Genomic DNA, 26,233 nt, shown 5'->3' on the forward strand with positions numbered 1-26,233 from the left:
TTCGTGCTTAGTTCATAATTTATTTTAGTAATTGTTAAATACATTTATATAGCGTAATAATTGACTCGATCACCGACTCTCCCGTCTGATTTCGCGTTCGCGCGCTCGTACAAGTACTTCTCATTCATGTTTCACTACAAAAGCTCGTGTATATAAATACGTACATAACATAATTAAGAGTTTGATAATCGCTTAACAGAAAGTACAGAAGCGTATGTTTTACAGTACACAGTTATTATGTGTGTACCAAAAAAATATGTATATAATAATATATATATATATGTATATATATAAATACATACACACACTCATGCATGCGTATATGAAGTTACCCTAATTAGTCGTCGTGTAATCGTTAAATACGGGTGAAAGTGATATTTGTGTGAATGCGCAAGTGACTGGGTGGAGAAGATATATATGTGTGTGTGTATATGTATGTTGTCGTATATTAATTATTAGGTGCGGATTATCGTACTCAGAATAAAAAGCCGAGGGAGGTCCGTGATGGTTGTCTCCGTAAATGCGCGCGTCGTACATGTCGTATTTTGGTAAGGTAGCCCGTGTTGTTTGCGACAAAGGTTATTTGCGGTAATTACGCGGCGGCAAATATTGATTGCTGCCACTGTGCTGCTCACCGCCGAAACCGCCTCCACCGTAACCGCCGCCTCCTGGTCCGCCAAAACCGCCGCCGCTGCCTCCTGGTCCGCCAAAGCCACCGGTTCTACCTGTTAAGAGATATCAAAAGTTACAATAAAAATCTATTTCATCTAGAAATATATCATATTCTTTATATATAAATATATAAAAATTTATATATAATTTTTTATAAAATATATAATTTATTATATATTAGGTATATATAATTTATGTGTAATTTATTATATATATATTTTTTAATATATAAAAAATACAGTGAAAAATCGGGCTTTTTTAAAAAAATTTATAATATGAAATTTTGAATTTTGCATGCATATAGTAAATTCTTTTGTGCTTGACATATTGTGTTATTCCAAAAGTAATTATTAATGTAATTTATATGCAGAAATGTTTCTCTTAGAATTTATCCTCAAAATCATGGTATCATGGGACTATATGATATTGGAAGAATTTTTAAGAGTCTCATTAAATATTTTTTATCATAATAAAAATATTAATATGTACATAGTAAAATTAATCGAACATATTTATACCTTTTATATTGTGACAGATATTAAAATTTTTTATTGTGGTAAATACTTAATCAGAGAAACGCTTATAAAATTCTTCCAATACCATATATTGTCTCACGATTACCATGATTTTCAGAGAATTAAATTTTAAGAGAAAATCCTCTTTATGTAGAGAAAGAAATACGATAAAAATCGAGCATTTTTGAAAGAATTTTTGGGAAAAATATCTATATTTTAAAATATTTTATAATAAATAATTCAGTACTTTTGAATTTCGCGTACACGTAGTAAATTCTTTAGTTTGTTTGACATTATATTTTATATTTCAATAAAAAATAATTATTAATGTAATTTATAGGATAACGATTTTGTGCACGATTTTTAGCAACGGTTTGTATTAAAAATATTTTGATGATGTATTGCATTAAAAATACACAGACCTTGATAACCACCTCCATAACCGCCTCCATAGCCGCCTCCGCGAGCCTGTCCTTCGTATTGAACTTCCGCGTTGTATCCGTTTACATCGTCAGCTGTATACCGAACGATCTGCGTCCTCGAGTCCGGCAACAGGACTCTGTATTCCCCTTGAACGACGTTACCATCGCTACTTTCGCGTTGAGAGTAATCATTGCCGCTCGGTGGATCTACGACTTCATATTGGAAGCTGTACGGCTTCGGCTAAGTGAAAAGAAAAGCACGTGACAATGCGTATAATAGACCATCTGTCATCGCGTAAATGACAAATGCGATAAAGAATGATGAGAAAAATAATAATCGAGCGAAAGCAAATGGAGCAAAATAACAGAAAAAACAACTTTTTGTAGAGTAGAAATAATGCTCACGTTCTCTCTATCTTTCTAAATTTGATTACGCGCGAATAAATAAATCTTGAAACATGAATGAGATGGTGGGTTCTCTCTTTTTCTGAGAGTAACAAAAACTCTTCCAGAAAAGATAAGAAGAAAGCTATTATCTCCCGGATCCTATATAATAGTACACATATCCCACAGACGTTCAGAGGACATCCAGATGATGTTTGAATATCCTCTGAACGTCCTTCGGATATATTGTGCTGTTACAGAATGGATCCATAATTCAACTCTTCTTCTAAAAATAATGTTATAAATAATTTTACCCTCTCACTGTCACGTCCACCATAACCATATCCTCCAGCACCACGATCTGGGTATCCACCGCTGCCACTTTCGCCGAACTGCGGTCTGGAATAGGACGACTGCTGTCCACCGAATCCACTCGGCTGTCTGCCGAAATCGCCACCGCTTCCGGGTGCACCATAAGCCTGGCCAAGTCTAATAGGTCCTGCTGCCGCTGACGCCCTGTAGCCGCCGCCAAAACCGGCGTCACCTGAGTATCCTCCGCCACCACCACCGCCGCCGCCGCCGCCGAATCCGCCACCACCTGGTCGACTATATTGATATCCTCCGGCACCTGCACCACCTCCTGGCAGGAGACCCGCCAGGACGTCCGTGCTGATGCACGACAGCATCAGGACGACCAGCTTGGCCAACTGTAAAAGGGAGAGAATTTCCGATGAATGACAAATGACAGCATGATAAGGTAAAGAATGAATTATAATCGTGCATATATGCTAGATTAATCTGGAGAAGTTTGCATATGAATTTTTGCGATGCGATATTCGAAAATACGTATCTATTGATTTATGAATAATAATCGATGAACTGATTAAATCGAGAATGAAGTATTTTTTTTTATGACGAATCCGGAAAAGATGATTATAAAATCGACAAGAGTACACATTCTCTACACGGAAAAAAATTGTTAATTGGACTAAACCTTTCAAATAAATTACTATTTTTAAATAAAGGATTTTTTTGAAAAATATATATTTTTTAATATTTTACAATCACATAGAGAGAATTTACTCTTAGAATTTACTTTGAAAATCATAATAATCGTAGGACAATATGGCACTGGAAGAATTTTGTAAAAGTTTCTCTGATTAATATTGCCACAATAAAAAATATTAATATGTACATAGTAAAATTAATCGAACATATTTTATATTTTATTGTGGTAGATATTAATATTTTGTATTGTGGTAAAAAAATATTAATCAGAGAAACTGTTATAAATATTCTTCCAATACCATATTGTCCCATGATTTTCTGGGCAAATTCTAAGAGAAAATTCTCTCCGCGTGCTTTTATTTAGTTAAATAAATATTATTAATTGTATAAGTATAAAAAATAGAAGATGCGTCGCGTTTGACTTTCAATTTCAATCTTGGAATTTTTTCATTTTTCCGAAAAAAAATGCGTGAATTATCTGAAATGATTTTCAGGATATAAATTCTAAGAGAAAATTCTCTCTGTGTACTCTTATTTAGTTAAATAAATATTATTAATTGTATAATAAGAAAACAGAAAATGCGTAAAGTTTGACTTTCGATTTTTATCTTGGAATTTTTCAATTTTTCGAGAAAAATGCGCGAATCATCTGGACGGATCGTCACGAAAGAAACACGTACGTCTGACACGCGAGAAATGACGGGATGCTGATGGGGACGTCGCGGTGTCCGCTGTGATAATCGTGTGCTACTGAGGGAAAGTGGGGCACAATCGGACATCTCTTGCCGATCTTAAGTGTAGTCACATGTATATGTCGTCGTACAGGGAAGATCATTCAGCCGCCTATCTGCGCGGAATCTCTCCGATTCCGATTACGTTATTATAATATCTCTTTCGCGATAGAAATATCAAGTATTTCATCACATATTATTACCGTTTACACGAACGTGTTAAGAAACTAACTGGCTCTTAGGAACAGAACGCGCGCGTGTCGTGAAAGACGTAGGATCGTAAAGAGACTTCTAAAGAGGCGTTTTACTCTTTTCAAACGTCTCTTAAGACGTCGTTTGAATGCGTTGTTTGGATCCGATTCTCAAAGCGTCTCTCAATATACGCGTCAATTTTTTCACCCGATTATCAGACGTTTTTTTTTTTTTCACGACGTCGACTTTTACCGCAATGTTTTTATTGCGGTATACGAGAAAGGAGATCGCATATATTTATATATGATCGGAATAAATTGCAACATTTGTCACAAACGTCGCACCTTTCACGATTGCAACGCGTTTGTCACCGATTTGGTATTCATCATCCGTGACACAATGGAAGATAATTGCAAATTCTGTTGCATATGCAACTTATACAGTGCAAGCGTTATAGAGGACTTCAGATTAGCGATCACTGTTGCAATTTATTCTCATTACGATTTATACTTGCATCTTCTCCCCATTAAGCAAACTTGAAAGCTATATCTGTGCAAGATAATTATAATCGTTTGCTTGTTCATTTTGAAGATGTATAAGATAATCTTCATTTAAAAAAAAACAATAATTTATAGTCAGATTTTTTAAATGACCAATGCTTGTTTATATTACGTACATTATAAAATTAGAAAAATTACAATTATCAAGTCATTTTATGACACATTAAAATTTATCAATAAATAATTGTCCGGCTAATACGATATATTCGAAAGAGTGGGGGTAAAATTAAAATTCGATTACGAGAAACTATAAATACGAAACATCCCGATCGTGCGTCTTCTGATTATTTTTTCAGTCAGAAAATAATTTAACAAAAAAAATGTTCATTTTTTTTCACTTTAAAAAAATTTTAAACAACATAAAGAATTGGAAAAAAATATTATATAATAATTGCAAAAAATAATACTAAAAAATGAATAAATTTAAAAAAAATAAATTCAACTAAAAATTGCTGGCGCGATTTGAGAACTCATTTTGTTAGCAATATTTGAAATAATCGGATTAATGAATTATTGCAAGACGGCTAGGATTTTCGTAGCCGAAAGGGTTAAAGACGATTTGACGTCGTGTTATGATTACTGTCTGATGGCCTACCTGGCTATTCATATTGCTGTAGGACCGAAGACGCGAAGCGAACTGAGAAGATGATCCTCCGGGGAGTTTATATACCGCGCAGACCCTTTGTTACAGTTTATCTTTGCTGCATATATATCCATGTATTAACTGGCGTGTATTAGAATGACCGGTCGCTCTGTGGGAGGGTGTGGGAGGTGGAGAGGTGCGCATCTTCCCTTCACTCCGTATGATGCATTGTGGGAAGAGATAGCCCGCCGATGACTGAAATGGCTTTAAAATTTTAATTGGAGCTACGCACGTGACTTCGGTTTCTCGATCGGGGCATCGAGAGAGAACGCTCGTGTCCGGGAGCATCGCGTACAAATCAATCGCCGATGTGCCGAGGTAAATTCTAAAAAATTGCAAAAAAAATCCGAGCAAATTTCATCATCTTCGCGAACGCGAATCTTCTTAATTGGAGCTAACCAAAATTATCACTCCGGATGATTACGTATTAAATTAATGTATGTGTTAAATTATGTATTAAATTAATGTTCAATTGCCTGAAAAAAAGATAATATAGTTATTTGCATTTGTGCTAAAAGCTTCGAATATTTGTTTGAAAAATATTTGATGTTTGATGTTTGGGGGAAGATTTTAATTATAAGAACATTACAAAAATTGTGTCTTTATACTTAACAATTGAAATAATATATTATTTCAATATTGAAATATATATATATATATATATATATATATATATAAAATATCTCACGTAACAATGGGCTGAAACAGATCAGGGCGTGGAAAAAGTGACAGGCTAGTGAAAGGTTTGACAGGGTCTTAAATTTGCAATTATGATTATCTGAGCGTTTTATTATGCGCGTTCAGAATAAAGATTTCGCAATAGATATTACTTTATATATAGCAGAGAAAATTGATAACCTATCCGTGGTTAATGCTACTTAATTCTGCGCGAAATTGAGGTCAAAAAATTTGACATCCTTATATATTTCCATACTATAGTAATTGTTTTGCGCGACGACGGGATATGTTATTGCTAGACGCAATACGTATACGTCGTTCAATTTAAATAAAAAAAATCTCTGGAAACACTGTGCATTCGAATGGACGAAATCGCGAGAGAGATAATTAATTAATTTTTTTTTGCCGTCAGAAGAAGTTTTATAGGCCGAAGAAAAAGGACATTTCCTCGCCACGTGATGCGAGTTGCCTCGAAACTATCGCGAATCATCGTCGGGTGATTAGGTAATCGTCGACGCGGACTTATTTTCACATCGTGCTCCGTGTAATAAAAAAAAAAAAAAAAAAAAAAAAAAAACAAGAATCCACGAGGCACGTGGCGGCGTGAGCGAATTTGCGCGCGCGTAAGAATGCGATTGCGCACGCTTTGCTCTAGGAAAATCCATCCTGATGCGCCTCTTTCGGCGCGCCCCGAATCCTTCTCGTTCCACATTTCCCTGCGAACACTCGGGGGATCTCTACCTAGGATCCGCTAAGAAGATCCCCCTACTTCGGCCGATCCCGAAGAAACGGCCTTCGAAATACGCGTCGCGCTTTCGAACTGTCTGATGATCGGATGAGAGCGAAAAGAAAAGGGAAAAAAAGAGAGAAAAACTATGCGCGCACGCGGAGGCTGATCTCATATTCCCGGGCCCGAAGTGTATCGAACCAATTACCGGGTTATGTTATGTCGTAGTTGCCGCGAATGAAAGGTGGACGAATGAAGAAATAGCCCTGGCCAGAGATGAGGAGATGCGCGCGCTCGCGAAGCAGTTTGAAGATGAAGTATAGTGGGATTTATAAATCCGAGATCCATCCGGTGCGGAGATCTCCACTGTTTAAGCATCTCTTATTCGATCCGGCAGACGATATCGGAGCGACGCGCATAAATCTCTCGACGGCGACGTCTTATGTAAACGTTTCACAAATTTACGAGTAATCCGACGTCACCCGAGTGACGTCTCAATACGCTCATTATTCGCGATTATCGTTTTGCGATATCCCTGCATATGTCTTTCGAGCAGATCGAGATTCTAATATCATCGATGTCAATTCGGCAAGATTCATTTTTTGGAAAAAACACTTTTTTTTAAACATGGAGAGAATTTTGTCTTATTAGAATTTGTTCGGAAAATTGTTATAATCGTATGAGGCATTATTGGAAGAATTTTGTTTCTCTGATCCATATTTGAAAAAAATTAATATGTACATAGTAAAATTAATCGAACATGTTTTTTTATATCTTATTGTGATAGATAATAATATTTTTTATTGTGGTAAATTCAGAGAAGCTCTTATAAAATTCTTCTATATTGTCCCACGATTGCCAGGATTTTTAGGCTAAATTCTAAATTAGCTATCATCATACATATGCAGAATTTAAATATATAATCGTCGATGTCAATTTGGCAAGAGCGATTTTTTCAAAAAATTTCTTCTTTAAACACATAGAGAATTTTCTCTTATAATTTGCCCTGAAAATCATGGTAATTGGGACAACATGGCATTGGAAAAATTTTACAAGAGTTTCTCTGATTAATATTTACCACAATAAAAAGTTAATATATGTACATGATGAAATTAATCGAACATATTTTATATATCTTATTGTGGTAGATATTATTTTTTATTTTATGGTAAATATTAATCAGAGAAATTCTTATAAAATTCTTTCAATACCATATTGTCCCATAATTTGATTACCATAATTATCAGGGTAAAGTCTAAGAAAAAATTCTCTGTAAATTAGTAGCTGTCATCGTACATATTTAAAGATCTAGCAATATGATGTAATGTCAAATTAAATTTTTACAAGTACAAGAGAAGAGAAAGTATGAAGATTTTTTGTTATTGAAGCTCTCTCGGGGAGGATATTCAAACTGCATAATAGACACCTGCCAAATCTTCAGATATTTAAATATGTAAAAAACTAAAACATGAGTAATCATCTGCAATTGTGTCTTATAAAAATGCGCAAATGCAAATGAAGTACGTTGGAATAAATCATCCAATTGTAAGATGCCTTTATTTCGATTCTTGCCGAATTATACCTCATCGATATTCATCACCGAAATAACAATAGGACGATATGCCACTCGATACATCATTTTGTACGATATCATTCAATTTCGACATTTCGCGCGTTTCGTAATAGCGTTATACTAGGGAGACAAGCTAGAAAACATTTCTCAGCGAGGTGTATTGACTCAAGTCAGCCTCTTTTATGAAAGAGCCTGGTTCAGGGTCTACAATGACCTATCCCATTCTCGGCGCTTCATTTGTCAAGACACATCGGGTCGTCGTTTGCCGGTTTAACTACGTTATGTCGAATCGACTCGGTGGTGCAAGCCTGCCGCATTTGTGAAATCAGCCGTGACGTGCAACAAACCACGTCTGCCTCTTTCTCTCTCTTTCTCGGCGAAATAAATACAAATTTGCTCCGATATACACGAGACGAGGCTGGACAAAAATGCCCGCGATATTATAGCCATCCCCGGGTGGTTTGCGTGCGCGGATACGAGGAATAAATATTACACAGGTATATGTATACATGTAGAAATCGCGCAACGCAAGCGCAGCGCAATTTTATGCGGTGCATGCCGGCAAACAAATCGATGTATATCACGCGCGAAGCCGCCTCGCACACGAGCCTCCTTTTTGACGCCGATTTCCTTATATGCGCCCGGTATGCCGCGATTGGCCACGCTGTTACGAGAACCCTGCTCCGGGAGATACATCATACCGCGCTATAAAGTCCCGACGATCGCGAAACGACTCCGCTCGTCGATCATGTACGCAAGGCGCGCGCCGGAGATCATCAGGCGTGCCTTCCTAGGCGCGTGTAAACACAAGCGCGTGTGCCAAATCAATAAACACGCCGTATATATATTAGAAAGAATAATAATATACTCTTAGAAAAATTTTATAAGAGTTTCTCTTATTAAAAGTATATTTACCACAATAAAAGATATTGATATGTACATAATACATTTTACTGTGTATAGTAAAATTAATAGAACGTATTTTATATCTTATTATGGTAGATATTAATATTTTTATTGTGGTAAATATATATATATATATATATTGCTTTATTAAATTAACATCGATCCGCTCGATACAGAAATAATTATTGTATGTGTATAGTAACTTTATATTGGAGTAAAAGACACGCAGGCTGCTTTCTCAATCACTGATTCTTTTATCTGGATGATTTCGATTTTTATAATCAATGATATTCATCGATATAAAAGATATAATATAAAAGTTTTTCATTATATTTATATTAAAAATAAACACCGAAAGAATTTTCTCTTAGAATTTACCCTGAAAAGCATTCTAATCGTGGGACAATGTGGGACTGGAAGAATTTTATACGAGTTTCTCTGATTAAAAAATTTATTTACCACAATAAAAAATATTAATATGTACATAGGAAATTTTACTATATGTATAGTAAAAATAATCGAACGTATTTTATATCTTATTGTGGTAGGTATTAATATTTTTTATTGTGGTAAATAGATTTTTTAATCAGAGAAACTCTCTTATGAAATTCTTCCAATACTATATTGTCCTACGATCATCATGATTTTCAGCGTAAATTCTAAGAGAAAATTCTCTTTGTATATTATATATTATATATTATATTATATATATATATATATATATATATAATATATAATATAATATAGATTAATTGTATATTATATAATATATTATATTATATATTTAAATGGGTATAATAAATATATGTTATATATTAATATATAAATAATATATATATGAATAGTTTGGTCTCTCTTATTTGATTAGATTCTTGTGTGCATTAAAGATAAAATATCCTTGAAGATACTGTGAATAATAAGATCGCTATTATTCACTCTCCAGACCAGAGTTTTCGCATAGATCGTGCAATATGGTTTGCACAATATTTCGCGCGTAATGGCGATCGAGAGCGTTACGTGTACCTTCGCGATTAATTGCTCTCGATGTCTTTGCTCTGCTTTAATGCAGAGACACACTTCTCTCGTCCGACAACGTAACATCTTCAGTTCCGCCAAGCATCGACATCATCGTAGCATCGTCAATTTTGCATAACGTTTTTTAAATGCAATACTTACAATATTTATTACGTGTGTATTCATAGCTATAAAAATTAATGAAAGAATCGATGAATATAAAAAATGACGATTTGAACGTCAACATATCTTCGGGGGTATTTAAAAATAAAATATTTATAATTAAAATAAAATATATATATATATATTTATTTGTCAGGAATTTGTCTTAATTGAGATTATTACTTTCGTCTTTCTGACGAAAGCAAGTATATATATATATTTTTGTTAAATTCTCTTATTTTGTTTGAATAATATTAGGTATACTTATAGGGAAAGAAAACACTAACGTTAAGATATCATTACGTTTTTTTTAATTAAATTACCTAGTTATTCGAAATGTATATAAGGAAGATGATTTCAATGAACACGCTATCCTATGTGTTGCAGTATAGAATCTAATGGAAGATGGTTAACGAAAATTATTACTATCATTAATATGGTACTTAGAAAAATGTTGCGGTACGCATATTTTTCGAAAGTGCACTCATAGTCGTTCACATGCAAATGTGACGTAATTATTATATCTTTTATCGACTTTACATATTAATAGTGATTATCAAAATAGTTTTGTGCTATTGTATATTTTATTTAAATTTTTATATCATTCTTTTCGTACAAGAACTCTTATAAAGCGTTTAAACTAATTTTTTGAAAGAGCTAAGTAAACTTTTCTTAACACATCTTATCATTAAGACTAGAGCAACACATTTTTAATCAATCTGAACTTCTCTATAATATTTTAATCAATAATAGAGAAATATCTCTCGAAAGAAGAGATGAATATTTTTTATCATTGAAAAACGACTATTATTTTCTTTCGTACTTGAAAATGGAATGTATATTTTTTAAAGAGCTATCAGAAGATGAATAGCTCATTAATTAGCGATATTCTTTACTTATATCATATACATAAATATATATTGATATGACGTGCTTGCGTGCATGTTTGGCCAATTTTCGCCAAAGTGTACACACGAAGTTCGAGCACCTTTTTCGATGGCCTCGTAATTACGATGGTGATACTTTTATGGCAGATCGTTTCGCGGCTGTATTAGCATAAAACAAATATACGTGCAACCGGCAGTAATTTCGTCGAAATTACGAATCTCATTGGCGTGATAGGCCGAGTATCCGTGAAAAGGAGACATATACCGTTACCTTTTACCTCACGCTTTTACAATATTATTTCGTGCTTTCCTATATTACGCAACAATTATTGTAGGAGAGAATCTCGATGTTATATTGCCTTTTAAGGGCCCGAATTAATAATCGAATATAATTATATAATCGAGATAAATTTGCTGGTTCGCTCAAATTACTTGATTTTTTTCGAAAGCTTCTTCAGAGTTATATCAACGTTGTACACAGAGAAAATTATTATAATATTTACCACAATAAAAAATATTGATGTGTACATATGTAAAATTAATCGAACATATTTTATATTTTATTGTGGTAGATGTTAATATTTTTTATTATACTAAATATTAATTATAGAGAAACTCTTGTATGATAACTCTTATATAAAATTCTTCCAATACCATATATATTGTCCTACGATTGCCGTGATTAATTAATATTTACTACAATAAAAATATTAATATCGACCGCAATAAGATATAAAATATATGTTCGAAGAAAGAAATTTAATATTTTTTATTGTAATAATTATTGATCAGAGAAATTTTTATAAAATTCTTCCAGGAAAAATGATGTACATATTAATCGAAATTTCAGGATAAATTTAAAGAGAAAATTAATTTCGTTTTTTTTTGTCGCGGGAGAAACATCTGGTTTTCTTTTCGGAATTAATTTAGCTAGAGACGAAGCTTAAATTCGGCACGCGCCCTAAAGTTAATCCCGACAATCGATCACCACATTAATCAGCTGTTTCGCAAACACTGTCGGATTCCGGCATATGCGTGGGCCATCTCTTCATTCATCACGCTCATCTCTCTCTACCTCAGCCTACTTGTGCGCATTGCTTCGTTAACGACTTTACGCATACACAGGCGTACTTGAGTAGAGAGCAAAGAGTTTTTTTCATCTCGTCAAAATCTAAAACATCGTCCGAGACACAAGTTTTACGCAAACGTGATTTTCCGCGTTCTTCGCTAGTACACACGTATATTGTATATATATGTATATACATATATTGAATAATTCTTTGCCGTCTAAATGTCTTATTTATAGAGAAACGTTTGTACGTATGGAGAGAATTTTCTTCTAGAATTTACCCTGAAAATTATGGTAATCGTGGGATAATTTAATATATATATAATAAATACTATATACACATAGTAAAATTAATCGAACATATTTTATATCTTATAAATCGAGAATAAAATATTTTTTTTCCATAACGAATTTGGAAAAGATGATTATGATAAAATTAGCAAAAGTACATATTTTAAAAATCATAGTAATCGTGGGATAATATGGAAGAATTTTATATGAAATTCTTTGATTAATATTTTATCAGAATAAAAAAATTAAATCTAAAACACACATAAAATAATTGAAAATGTTTGATTAATTAATTTAATTTCGATTAATATGTACATAATAATTTTTCCTGGAAGAATTTTATAAGAATTTCTCTGATCAATATTTATTACAATAAAAAATATTAATATGTACCTCTCTTTAAATTTCTTCGAACATATATTTTATATATCTCATCGATATTAATATTTTTATTGTAGTAAATATTAATTAAATTCTTCCAATACACCGTGTATTGTTCCATGATTTTCAGAGTAAATTATAAGAAAAAATTCTCTCTGTGCGACTTTATATGGTATACGATATAGAAGAGATTTCGATTTGGTTCTTTGTGAATCATATCGCGAGGAGTTGAAGGAGCGTAGTTTCGCAATTTTTCGATCGAACGGCGCGATGCAACGCGATCATTACTATAGGTCTTTAAATATGTACAATGACAGAATTTACAGAATTTCTCTGATTAATATTTACCATAAAATCAAAAATAATATCTACCACAATAAGATAAAAATTATGTTCCATTAATTTTATTATATACATATTAACTTTTTATTATGGTAAACATTAATCAGAGAAACTCTTGTATAATTCTTCCAATGCCATAGTGTCCCAATTATCACGATTTTCAGGGCAATAAATTATAAAAAAAAATTCTCCCTGTGCGATCACTTTATATGGTACGATATAGAAGAGATTTCGATTTGATTCTTTGCGAATCATATCGCGAGGAGCTGAAGGAGCGCAGTTTCGCAATTTTTCGATCGAACGGCGCGATGCAACGCGATCGGACAGATAGTGGGGGGAATGCTTAATTAATCTCAGCATAATTGCCACTAATTATTACGCTCGCTTTATGTCGAGCGCGCGGCATCGACAGATCGAATCGCCGAGTAGGTGGCCGCCGTAACTCGTGCGAGTGAAGGCTTGGATGCGCGGTTTGCTCTGTAATCGGGGATAAATGGTGTTACGCAATATTCCATGCGATGCGGAAGGCTCTTCGTATGCTTCACCAGTAGATGCATCTATGTGTGTATATACACGTATATACATGCGTTGCTGTGGCTATTCTTCTTTGCCTCTTGAGCGCAAAATTCCCGATCTGTAGCCCCCAGCTAGACGAGGCTAGCTGGCTCATCTGTCTCTCTCTCGAAAAGAGAAGATTCCATATGTGCGAAGTAAGTCAGGGATGAATCGGTGTCTAGACACCTGATGTAAAAGTGTCAGAGAGTAGTTTAATTGACTCGATGTCTATTTTCGGGTCCACTGGACTCACGTTCGTTTCTAAAGATCTGTTTACATAAGGTATCCTAGATCTCTATCGAGTGATTCTCTCTCTGACAGATTTCGTGATGATCTCTTCTCTTATCGAGAGCTTCGAGGCATCGATTGCCTCTTCAATAGTATTGTAATATATTGAAAATATGAAGATTTCTTTGTGAATTGATTTTTACAAGCGTACGAACAAAACGCAATCTTTTTTATTTAATTGAGATGGATTCCTTTTTGACACAATTTTAGTTTGAGAAATACAATTAAAATGAATTACTTAATATTGAATTAAATTTGCTAAGAATATTTTAAGATATAAAATTATATATATGTATGATAGATTTAGAATATGTGTTATATAAACAAAACATTATAGATTTTTGTTAGCATGTAATATTTTATTATATATGCTAAACTTGATGAGATGTTAAAAAAAAATTTCTATATTCCTTTATTTCACCGTAGAAAAAATTTAAAAAATATGCAATGCTATGACGGATTATTTTGCGCGACTCTCGATAATCGGGACTTACGAGTCAATTAGAAGAAGAGAAATCTTTAAATATATTATTGGAGTGATAGAGTGGGAATGTGTGAGATCAGAAATCCCTTAACGAAGACTTTCTTAATCGATTCGCGAGTCGCATAGGCGAAAATGCACTTTCTCTGATGAACACACTGTCGGAGCATCCCGGGCTTATTTGTTTGCCAACAACTCGTAAACTCTCCTTGTGAACTCCTTTCACGCGTACGCGATCGTCCCGAATATCTCACCTACTCGACTCGAGATTCGTAATATACGTATAACATTTTTAAATGGCTTCGGACCAGCGGCAAGGACACACGCGATCACCTTCACCTTTACTTCTGTTAGGTCACCCTTTTGTCCGAATTACATGGTCACGCTATAGAGCATGAAGAGTCCGCAACACTGATGGACAACCCACTTTGCAAAAAAAAAAAGTTTCGAAAGATTTTTTGGTAGGCGATCAAGTGTCAAATTTGCCATAAATCAATTTTTCTTTCAAGTATTTTATTAAAATATATCATAATAATGTAGTAAATGTATAAAAGTGTATATTAACAAAATACACTTTTGTATATTTTATTATTATTTTATTAATATATATATATATATATATATATATAAATATAAATATATAATAATGTACTTTTATATATTTTCCTCATTTTTTATTATACAGAGTATTATCATAGTAATATCCCATTATAATCCTTAGATGTTTTTTAATAGTAAATTCTTGGATCAATTTAACGACGATTTTTTTAGCAAATATATGGGAGCATCAGCAAAGAGAAAAAGGACTTTTCAAACTAAACTTTATAAAATCAAAAAATTAAAACTATGTTTTTTAGTCAATTGAATTTACTTCGATAAAATTTTAATATTTGAGGCTTATAATTAGTTTAAAGATATATACAAAATTTGAAAAAATGAATCCCTCTCGATATTTTTGTTAAGGAAAAATCGACTTTATTAACTTGATCAGAGAATCTGTTAAAAGAACATTTGTTGGTTTTAAAAAGTATCTTATACATATAGCTCTCTTATTCATTTCAATAATTTTATTTTATAATTTTTTAATTTTAATACATTGTTTTATATATATAAATAATATTTGTTTGCTATACGTCACGAAGAGACTTATTTGATGACAGCTAATTGTGATATAATATTATGACTTTTAGTCTTGCAAATCTTTACGATGTCATTTAGTGTCGCGGTATGGCAATATATATTCATATATCTCATGATGATGGCACACGAGTGCTTTTATACCCGTGTGATGACGCGTGCTCGCGACTTAATGAAATTTAGAGTGTGCAATTTAGTATGTTACACGTTAGAGAAAGTTTATCTCTGCGGACGTGTACGTAAACTTCCTGATGACATAATGGAAAACATATAGCGGCATCATCCAACGGTGTTCTTACAAAGTAACCTAAGCGTTGAACTTGACATAATAAGAAAAAAAAGCAAAGTATATATCTTTCTTACCTTCGCAAATGATTACTCTAGTTAGACACCGGAAAGTGTTCGTTTGTAAAAAAAAAAAAAATTGAAAGCGAAGTTTGACATTTTACTAAATAAAAATATTTATATTTTATAATAAAAAAATATTTATATTTTATATTTTTAGGAAATGCATCTCATTCAATTTGACGAAAGTATATATAAATCTTTTTCATAAATACAGTAATCTATGTGGGAGAAAAATAAAGACCCTCGAGTATATTATTGCTGTTTGAAGGAATAATTTTATATTTTATCTCATTTATACGAGAGAAACGAAAGGGCCAAATATGGCACGAATTGAATATATATCTATTTTCCGAGATTACCTACGATACATACATGGCAAATGTAATGCGCGAGTTGCACGAGGTTGAATAATCAAAATGCTTTCTCATCAACTTTATAATTATGACGGAAATGTATCATTAGTTAATATTGCGATGTTATTTTAATCGCATAGGTATGTATCTGTCGCCATGATTTTTCGTCGTGAGCAGATAATTAACTCGCCGAAGATTAATAACCACAAAATAGAAAGGTATATTAGAAATTGATTTAAAAAAGAAATTGAATGCAGTTTTCGCTCTCTTCTTCTTTCTCTCTTTTTTTCTCTCTCTTGTCGAACCATAACACATTAATTATTTCTATGAATTAAAAGGTCTAATCGTGTACACAATAGAGGAATCTTTAAGAAAAAGTGTCTTTATTTAAAAAAAAAAAAGATTACACTCTCAAGCGATCAAATCGATAATCCTATGATAATACTGTCTTCTATGTTCTAACGAAAAGCTGGACCGTATGTAGGCGACGGTATCCCCGAATAAGTATTCCTGTCAGCACCGAAATTGTTATAACTATCTATAGAATTCGAGCCAGGTTGATAGTTTGTAGTTGTGGCGCTGTGGCATGATTGTCCAACTCCTGATGGATAATTATTTATAGCCACCTTGGCTGCCTGTTGATGCATAAAAAATCGAGATAACACAGGGATTCATAACTATAATAAATATTATATATAAATTATATATTACATATACTAAAAATATATATTAAATATATTTTATACAATAAATATATATAAATATATTTTAATATTTTTATTATAATATATATTATATATATATTATTTATATAATTATATATATATATATATCTATATATATATTATATGAATAAAAATTATATTATAAATATATTAGATATTATATGTATATAATAAAAATATTAAATATTAATATCTAAATATTATATATAATAATAAAAATAAAATATTGCAAATGAAAATTATAGATGTCTTTTTTAGAAATAAAAAGAGGATTTCTAACGTACCCCCGGTATATCCGCCGCCTCCATGGCCGCCGATCTGGCTCCCCGGGTAGCCGAAACCCTGGCCGGCGGCCGGGTATCCACCTCCGGCGTTGTACTGATCCGGATAGTTCGCGGTACCCTCGTACCTCACGTCCGCGTGGAACCCGGTCCTCCAGTCGGCGGTGTAGGTGACGATTTGCGTCCTGCCGTCCGGTAACTGGACTCTGTACTCGCCGCGGACGGTCTCGCCGTCGCTTGACTCGCGTCTGCCAAAGTCGTTTCCGGTTGCGTCGTCCTTCACGGAATAGCCGAACTCGTAGCTCTTGGGCTGAAGAAGCAAGATCAAACGAGGGAGATGAGGTCTCTTCTTTTTCCCTATCTTATTCCGAAGAACATCCAGAGAACATCCAAAGGATGTTGGATGTCCTTTGGATATCCTTTGGATGTCCTCTGTAGTTCTTGGACTGAAGAAGCAAGATCAAACGAGGGAGATGACGTCTCTCCTTTTTCCCTATCTTATTCATAAGAGTACACATATCCGAAGGACATCCAAAGGATCTTGGGATATCCTCTGGATATTTTATGTAGCTCTTGGGCTGAAAAAGCAAGAAGGAGTATGAGGTTTCTTATTTTCTTCTTTTTCTTTCATCCCTATTAGTATACATATCTAAGGGACATCCAGAAGACATCCGAAGGATGTTGGATGTCTTGTGTATTTCTTGGGCTGAAGAAGCAAGATCAGACGAGGGAGATGAGATCTCTCCTTTTTTCCCTCTCTCATTTCTAAGAGCACACCTATTCAGAGGACATCCATAGGATATCCAAAAGATCTTGGGATATTCTCTGAATATCTTCTGTAGCTCTTGGGCTGAAGAAGCAAGATCAGACGAAGATACCCAACATCCTTTGGATATCCTGTAAACGTCCTTGGGATATGTTATGCTATTAGAGATGAATAGAAGATAGAAACTGATAGGGTTGAGGACGAAGGTAGAAGGAGAAAAACTGAATATAGAACATTTCCCATCTTGATAAAAGCGAGATGAACGCCTTGGAAAGGTAATAAATGAAAAGGTAACGAATGAACGTATTAATAATGCGACGCAACCTCTCGTCAGACGAAACGCGAGCTGGCTCCTCTCTTTCCTTCCCTTCCTCTGGCCCCTCCGGTAAAGTGGAGCGAACGATGCTTGAGAAGAGAGGCCGCGATTTAATCTGGCTCACGCCGCACACCATCTCATCCTCTTGGTCGCTCTTACCATCACCTTCGCTCGCTCGTTCGCCGAAGGCAGATTCGCGCATCTCTCTCTTTCTTCTCCAAGCGTTCAGATTCCCGGGACGATTAGCTAACCAGCAATAACGATTTACCGTGAATTATGCCCGCGGTCGCGGTTCACCCTATTAATATTGTTACGTCATCCCCGTGTGGCGCGTTTGCGCCACGCTTCTCCTCGGCTCCGTACCGGATTCGAATTTGTAGCATCGTCTGTCTCCTCGAACTCACACTCGCTCGCCAGAGACTCATTTTGTCGATGATGCGTCGCATCGATCCTCGAGGTTCGCGTAATCACGCGATCAAACAATACGCGAGATATATATGTATATAATAAATATATATATATGTAGGTAAGGTATTAATCGAGAGCAGAGAACATATCCTTTGATCGTCGCTGATTTTTAACCCGAGTTGATTGGATTTGTGCAAGACGCCTTGCGCAAAAGAGACGATTTGCTTCTGTACCGAGAGATTACACAGAGGAAATTCTTTTTTTTTTCTTTTTGTTGATGTCTAGGCTTCTCTCTGGATATGTGTGAATCGTGAGGAGAAATCAATTTACGGAGTTAATTATTCCACGAAATACATCTCGCTGCTTTTATCTCCGCGACGCGTTTTTCTTTTTTTTTTTTTTTCTTGCGAATGTAAGACTCATTAGTTTCCGTTGTGATAGTTGAGGAGTAGTTTAATAAATGGATGGAATGCGAAAGAATTGGACGATACTTGAGCGTATTATGTATACCTATTTCGACACAAGCGACGTCTTAATTAATCGGTTAATTATCGATTGATCTAATTAAGTAAATACTTGTTTTTCAGATTCAGTCATCGAGAGGTTCCCTTCCGGTGATGAAACTGAAGATAAACATCGGCGTGAGAGGTGATGCAGCCTTGGTATCAATAATGATTTGAGGTAAGTGGGTAGTGTAGATTTCTTACGATGATATCAGGATGATTCTATAGATCGTAATTATTAAAGATTACGAGAGATAAAAGAGAAGCATCGAGACAAACACGCTGAAACAAAATTTTGTTAACTTCACTAAACCTTTTAACTAAATTACTATTTTGTTAATTGAACATATATTAGTATTCAAGTCAAATATACGTTTTGTTAGATTTGATATGTTACATTTAATTTAAATATTTTTGTACGTTTAATTAACAAAATAATATTTAGTTGAAAGGTTTAATCAAGTTAACCAATTTTTTTTCAGTGCACACACTGAAAAATTGACTGAATTAATACATATTTATTATACATATTATTAGTTCAATACTGCCAAATGAATCATTTATTTGAAACAAATAAATATTTATTCGTTTTGGAAAGGATTTTCTTATATCGAATAAATATTTTCCATATATCAAATAAATATTATTAGTTTCAAATAAATGATTTATTTGGCAGTATTGAAATAAATACTTATTCGAATTAAATAGATTTTTTTTCAAGTGCATATATACAAAATATAAAATATTTCAAAACTAATTGACATCGCAAAAACCTCTCAGGACAAACAAATAGAGTCGGTTTAAGCTCAAGCAACTCTACTTTGGGCCAAGTTTTGCGTAATTGGGTCAGGCAGTTCTTTATCCGAAAAGTTCAATGTTACACTTGCAAGACCGAATCGAATCTAGATCCGAGATGTTAAACTCTGACCTCGGGAGTGCCTGATCTTTTCTCAAGAGCCGATCAAAATGATGGGCAAAATATGTACGTACGTATATTAGGAGCGGGAATCTAGATTTAGAAAGCAACATTGAATTACGGCCCGAACAAAAGAGCCTCTGATGACGTAACATACGTTAATGCTTCGCATCGCGCAATCGTCAAAATCATCGAATTTCATGACTACTATATCACGCGAGTTCAGCTTGAATTTCGCGAAATTGAAAACTCGAAAGTCGCTATTGTCGATAATATTTTCCTACGAGGAAGAGATAGAGAGAGAGAGAGAGGGAGAGATTCATTTAATGAGAATGTATATGTAGTTCCTCATCCTTCTTCGTTGATGATGATCGATACTAATAACTTTGCATCATTTTACGAACGATTTATCAATGCGAAAAACGCACCCCGTTTAATTACGCAACGAGCATCTAGCTTAATTACGATCATGCAATTTGAGGCCTGCGATTGCGCAAAACACGCTGCACCAGCTATTGAAGTGTTTAGCAATCGTCGAAGGAAGATCGAAGATGGGAAAATCGGGATTCGAGCTCGCGTTATGTCAGATTATATGGCACGAATTTTTAATCGGACATGTGCAACTCTTATTTGCATCTGTTTAAAAATTACTCTCTCGACATTTTACTGATACGCAGAGAGAATTTACCCTGAAAATCATGATAATCGTGGGAAAATATTCTATTGGAAGAATTTTAGAAGAGTTTCTCTGATTAATATTTATCATAATAAAAAATATTAATAGGAAATAACAATAATATTAATAATAATAGTAAATATTATTATGTACATGGTAAAATTAATCGAAAATATTTTATATCTCATATTTTTAATTATCCTTTCTTATTTAATTATCCTATTTTTTAATTATTCCACGATTACCATGATTTTCAGGGTAAATTTTAAGAGACAACTCTCTCTGTCTATCGATGTATAGAACGAAAAGACAAGGAACTGAATTTCAAATGATTTCAACAGAATTACAATTAGACAATCAATTATATATCTCGAATAATATATATATATAATAGTCGGTAAAGATCCATTCTCATTTCGAGGAAGGTCCGAGTAAGTAATTCCAATATTACAACGAAGTTGTAGCAAAGAATTACAGGGATGAATGGGATACATTGTCTTCTCGATCATGCGTGCGACTTGGTTGAAGGTTGCTCAGAGAGCCTCATATAATATATAATATATATTACAAATACCTCATTATCTACGTAATCTTGATCATGATGGCCTCCGTCATAATGGCCGCCGAATCCGTTCCCACCACCTTGTGCCCCATGATGACTTCCACCTGCGTAATTTCCGGGGACGCCGTACTGATTGCTGAGGGGTGGTTCACCCCGGACGATGCTGATGCTCGCCATCATCAGGGCGAGCAGTACCTTTTCAAATATATTCATTAAATTAATCAATAATAATAATAAAATAATATATATATTTATTAAATTATTTTATTATTATTAATAATAATAATAATAATAAAATAATTTATAATTGTTAAATGTGCCCTAAGCTTGTTTAGAAGCAAATATTTTAATTATAATGAAAAATGGATATTTCACAATTCTACACAAAGAGAATTTTCTCTTAGAATTTACTCAGAAAATCATGGTAATCGTGGGACAATATTATAGTATTGGAAGAATTTGATGAAACTTTCTCTGGTTAATATTTACCACAATAAAGATATTAATATCGACCACAATAATATATAAAATATGTTCGATTAATTTTACTATGTACATTTTAATATTTTTTCTTGTGCTAAATATTAACCAGAGAATCTCTTATCAAATTTTTCCAATACCATATTGTCCTACGATTATCACGATTTTCTACAAGTCAATTCTAAAAGAAAATTCTCTTCGTGTACCTAAAAGAGGTAAATATTTGTGACTCTGCTTCTAGATTAATAAATATTTAATCTTACGATAAAAAATAAATATCTATAGTAACTTATATATTATACAAAATTATATATTTGGCCAAAAAAGAACGTAATAAACATTTCTCGGTAACTTATGAAATATCTTTTTTCAAGATTAGCTAACATAAGTGCGATAATTGAGACTGCGGCCGAGTGTGAGAACAAAAAGGGGAATTTATCGTAACAAGCAGTCGCGTAAACGTGCTACGCTGTAACTATAAGCGTAATTCGTTAAGTGTAACAGCGAAATAATAAGCTAGCTCGCGCAAAATCACAGAGTGTGCAAGAGGGAGCAATTAAAAATTCGCGCGCTCGGCGAATTAGTCCCGGTAATTAGTCCCGAAAATATTTTCAATATATATACATGTACATATATATATAGATATTTATATATATATATATATATATATATATATATATATATGTACATGTATATATATTGAAAGATTTTTACATAATTGTTCTCCAATCATAAATTTAAAAAAACAACCCCAGACTTTATTTCATAAATTATAAGACTTGTAATATTAGATCGAGAATGTGTGACAGATATTCCACGTAATTTAAATAACGGGTAACTATAAATAAATAAAAAAATAAGTCCCATATATATATATATATATATAGGACTTTCCGTGGGATGCTTTTCACGGGTGATTCAGATGAGAACGTCAGATGATCAGCTACGTGCGCGTTGCGTAGGCGGGAAATTAGAGTCACGCGCCTCTATCTTTTCTTCCCTCGGCGTCATTTCTGCGCCGTATATCGTGAGAAGGTGCACGATATTACATCACCGGCACTTTAAAAACTGACGCAAGACTAAACATAACTGTAAAAGAATCGGCGGGCTCTTCAAGCGCGTAATCCGTGACTTTTCTCCGGGAAAACGCATACGATTTTTCAGATAATTAAGCAGCTGCATCAAACACGCTCCAACACGCGCCTCTAGGAGATATACGAGCGGGGATATAAACTCTCCTATAAACGTAAATCGATTTTATGCAATATGTATTTTACGACATTCACATTGAGCCGATATGTTTATGGAAGAGTACATATCTTCGATTATTAGACTTATCTGTTCTGCAATTATTAAAAGTCTTGAGCAAAATTGTATCAAGTGCATTAAGTGTTATATATAAAATTTTACATGTTAAATATATTACATTTAAATTTTGATTATATACATTAAATAATTTTTGTATACATATTTATATACATATATTTAATTTATATGTATATTTTATATATATATGTATATATATATATATAATATTAATTTTTATGTAAAAAAGTTAATACGAAATATATGTGATATATATGTATATTTACAAAATTTGTGAGCGAAAGAGAAATTCGATAAATCTTTTGAATAATTATACATTCAACAAAAGACATTATTTTCCATTACATATCAATCATCTACTAATGAAAGGAATCCGAATTAATAGCAACTTTTTCCATACACATTAATTAGCCACATTTCTCTACTCTAATGAACTATAAGAATGTAATGATTGTGTATATTAGCATAATGTACACAATGTATCTTAACGTATATCTTGTACGATATGTAGATTAAATATCGGTCTTGATGACAATGTTGGTAATTAGTATTAGCAAGCATGTTAACATTTGTTAGTAAAAGTCGTTGCATATGTATGTTAAAAAGATATAATTTATATAATCTCTTTTTTACTTTAGTATTAATATCGCTTCTTTATATTATCAATCTGGTTTTGATTATTATTTTATTATTTTCTCTATAAAGCTTGCAGGACAAACTAAAAGACTTTTGCCCTCCATCCTCTTCTCTGCTAATAAATAATAAATAATATTTATTAAACATATACGATTAAAACTTAATGCAACATGCAACATGCAAAATTTGTATACAGTTAGTAATTGGCAAATTTGCTTAATTTCTAATAATTACAGAATAGAAAATATATACATATATATAAAATAAATTTAAAATATTTAAATTGCATTACTTTGTTTTTTGACTTTTGTCTTGGCCGCATAAAAACAGTCTTACATTTTGCAAATTAATAGAATAGTTATATTATAAAATATTTTTAATACCGTTTTTTTAATTCTAAAAACACAAGGATGGAAAATGATGTCAATTATTAATTTTTTTCAAAACAAAGAGAAAATTGAATGGAATAAATTAAAATGTACATACTTTAAACATTGAACGAAAACACTAAACTTATTACATATATATTTGTGGAAAAATGTACATCTGAAATTTATATGATTAATTTTGCTCGGTATATATTTTTTTACATAATTGTTCTTCAATCATAAATTTAAAAAAACAACCCCAGACTTTATTTCATAAATCTAGAAGACTTGTAATATTAGATCGAGAGTGTGTGACAGATATTCCACGTAATTTAAATAACGGGTAACTATAAATAAATAAAAAAATAAGTTACAACGACAAATTTAAAAAGACAATTTCGGGAATCTGCATTGTTACAGATTGACAGCCTTTCTTCTGGTTCGTATCCTCTAACTAAATTCTCATGCACAAGTGAGATAATAAATCATTTACCTTGTCCCAGTTTTCTCACGGTACGAATTGCATTTTCCATTTCGCTCAGATTTCAGAGATTAAGATCTTAAAATTTTAATCCGTCACTAATAAGCATGTTAGTAGTTGTTGAATAAAAAAATTTAAGTCACTTGAAATACATATATATGCATTAACATTATAAGTCTCTCAGAATTTTACGAAACGAAAAAATCCAATAAATAAAACAGATACGTCAATGATCCGATCAAGAATTTTTTTCCAATATCAGAAGCTCGTTTGATTTAGTTACCACATATTTACGATAAGCACACCCGCGATTACACGACCGACAACAATAGCAAAAAAAAAAAAAAAAAATACAAAGAAAGAGCACTGAAAAAAAATTTATTGAATTCGAATAAGTATTTATTTCAGTGCTGCCAAATGAATCATTTATTAGAAACTAATAATATTTATTTGACATAAGAAAATCCTTTTCAAAACAAATCAATATTTCTTTGTTTCAAACAAATGATTCATTTGACAGTTGAATTAAACATGTATATTAATTTAATCATTTTTTCAGCGAGGGAGTGAAAAACATTCAACCGATCGTTCAACGAATCGATCTAAAGATCGGCCAAAAAAAGCACGTGAAATATCCACTGTCGTTCTACCCTGTCACACGATGTATCGCATTACCTGTCGCACTATCAAATCCATACTCGGGGAACAATGATCGCTCGCGGGGGTTGGACGAAGACGACGGTGGTGGTTGGTCTCGACGACGACGCGCAGTCGAGAGTAGCAGAGAGGAAGAGGAGCACCGAGGACTGAATGCTGAAATGTGGTGACGTTTCGGCGGGCATACCGGTGCTTATATAGAGAGAGCTCTTTCTCTCTCTCTCTCTCTCCCTGTTTCCACGCGAAGAAGAGGATCCGTTTCCTGTCGCCGCCACCACCACCGCCTCCACGTCGCCTGGGGGAGACCTGCGGACCTGGGGATTCGCTCGAGCGACGTAGGCAGTATAAGAGACGACGACCGCGTGTACTCCAGTTCACATAGGGAGCTTCGTTTCTCATTGTTCCCACAAGCGTATTTCGGGGAGAACGCCGAAGAAGAAGCGCGCGCTTCTCGAGGTGAGCTAGACGAGCCGAGCCGAGCCTAGCGCGGAGAAAGCTGATTACTTCATCGCGTGGGACAGCCCGTGGCGGCTGCTCGCCTTCTTAGAGCGAACTAATTAGGCGTTTGAGACTTAATTAAGTCGCAGGACCAGCGGACGCGATCGACGACGGTCCACGGGAATGAAGATGAGCGATCGCGCGCTCGTTCATCGGGCTACCGAATAAGAGAATCGCGAAAGAAAGGGGATGAAGAAGGGTGGTTCGCGTTAACCCGTTCAACGGTACACTAATTATTATTATTCAAATAATTATGCGAACAAGATTCACAGCTCGAATTAAATCCCAAGTAGCTTGTACGTCATTCAACGTCAA

The 26,233-nt window shown here is 33.6% G+C and overlaps 2 protein-coding genes and 1 long non-coding RNA gene across 3 annotated transcripts; 1 reads left to right on the top strand and 2 right to left on the bottom strand.

The window, feature by feature from the left end:
- On the bottom strand, nucleotides 1–5,194 carry LOC114940426 (uncharacterized). The gene is made up of 4 exons (XM_029315109.2): nucleotides 5,080–5,194; nucleotides 2,308–2,700; nucleotides 1,610–1,850; nucleotides 1–725 (listed from the first exon to the last, which is right to left on the bottom strand). Exons 1-4 carry the CDS (start codon nucleotides 5,089–5,091, stop codon nucleotides 580–582), a joined length of 792 nt encoding a protein of 263 aa, XP_029170942.1. The 5' UTR covers nucleotides 5,092–5,194; the 3' UTR covers nucleotides 1–579.
- Nucleotides 2,314–26,233, top strand: LOC114940430 (uncharacterized). The gene is made up of 3 exons (XR_003821447.2): nucleotides 2,314–2,750; nucleotides 19,403–19,496; nucleotides 25,323–26,233. It is a non-coding gene; the product is annotated as an uncharacterized LOC114940430 (long non-coding RNA).
- LOC114940429 (uncharacterized) lies at nucleotides 16,734–25,593 on the bottom strand. Its single transcript, XM_085480795.1, is given in 5 exon segments — nucleotides 16,734–16,933; nucleotides 16,935–16,950; nucleotides 17,325–17,635; nucleotides 21,485–21,667; nucleotides 25,439–25,593. Coding segments are annotated over 5 exon segments (687 nt in total). The 5' UTR covers nucleotides 25,460–25,593; the 3' UTR covers nucleotides 16,734–16,777.

The sequence above is a fragment of the Nylanderia fulva genome, unplaced genomic scaffold, assembly GCF_048542155.1.
Source record: "Nylanderia fulva isolate GAGA-0341 unplaced genomic scaffold, ASM4854215v1 Scaffold16, whole genome shotgun sequence".
Classification (NCBI taxonomy): Eukaryota; Metazoa; Arthropoda; class Insecta; order Hymenoptera; family Formicidae; genus Nylanderia; species Nylanderia fulva.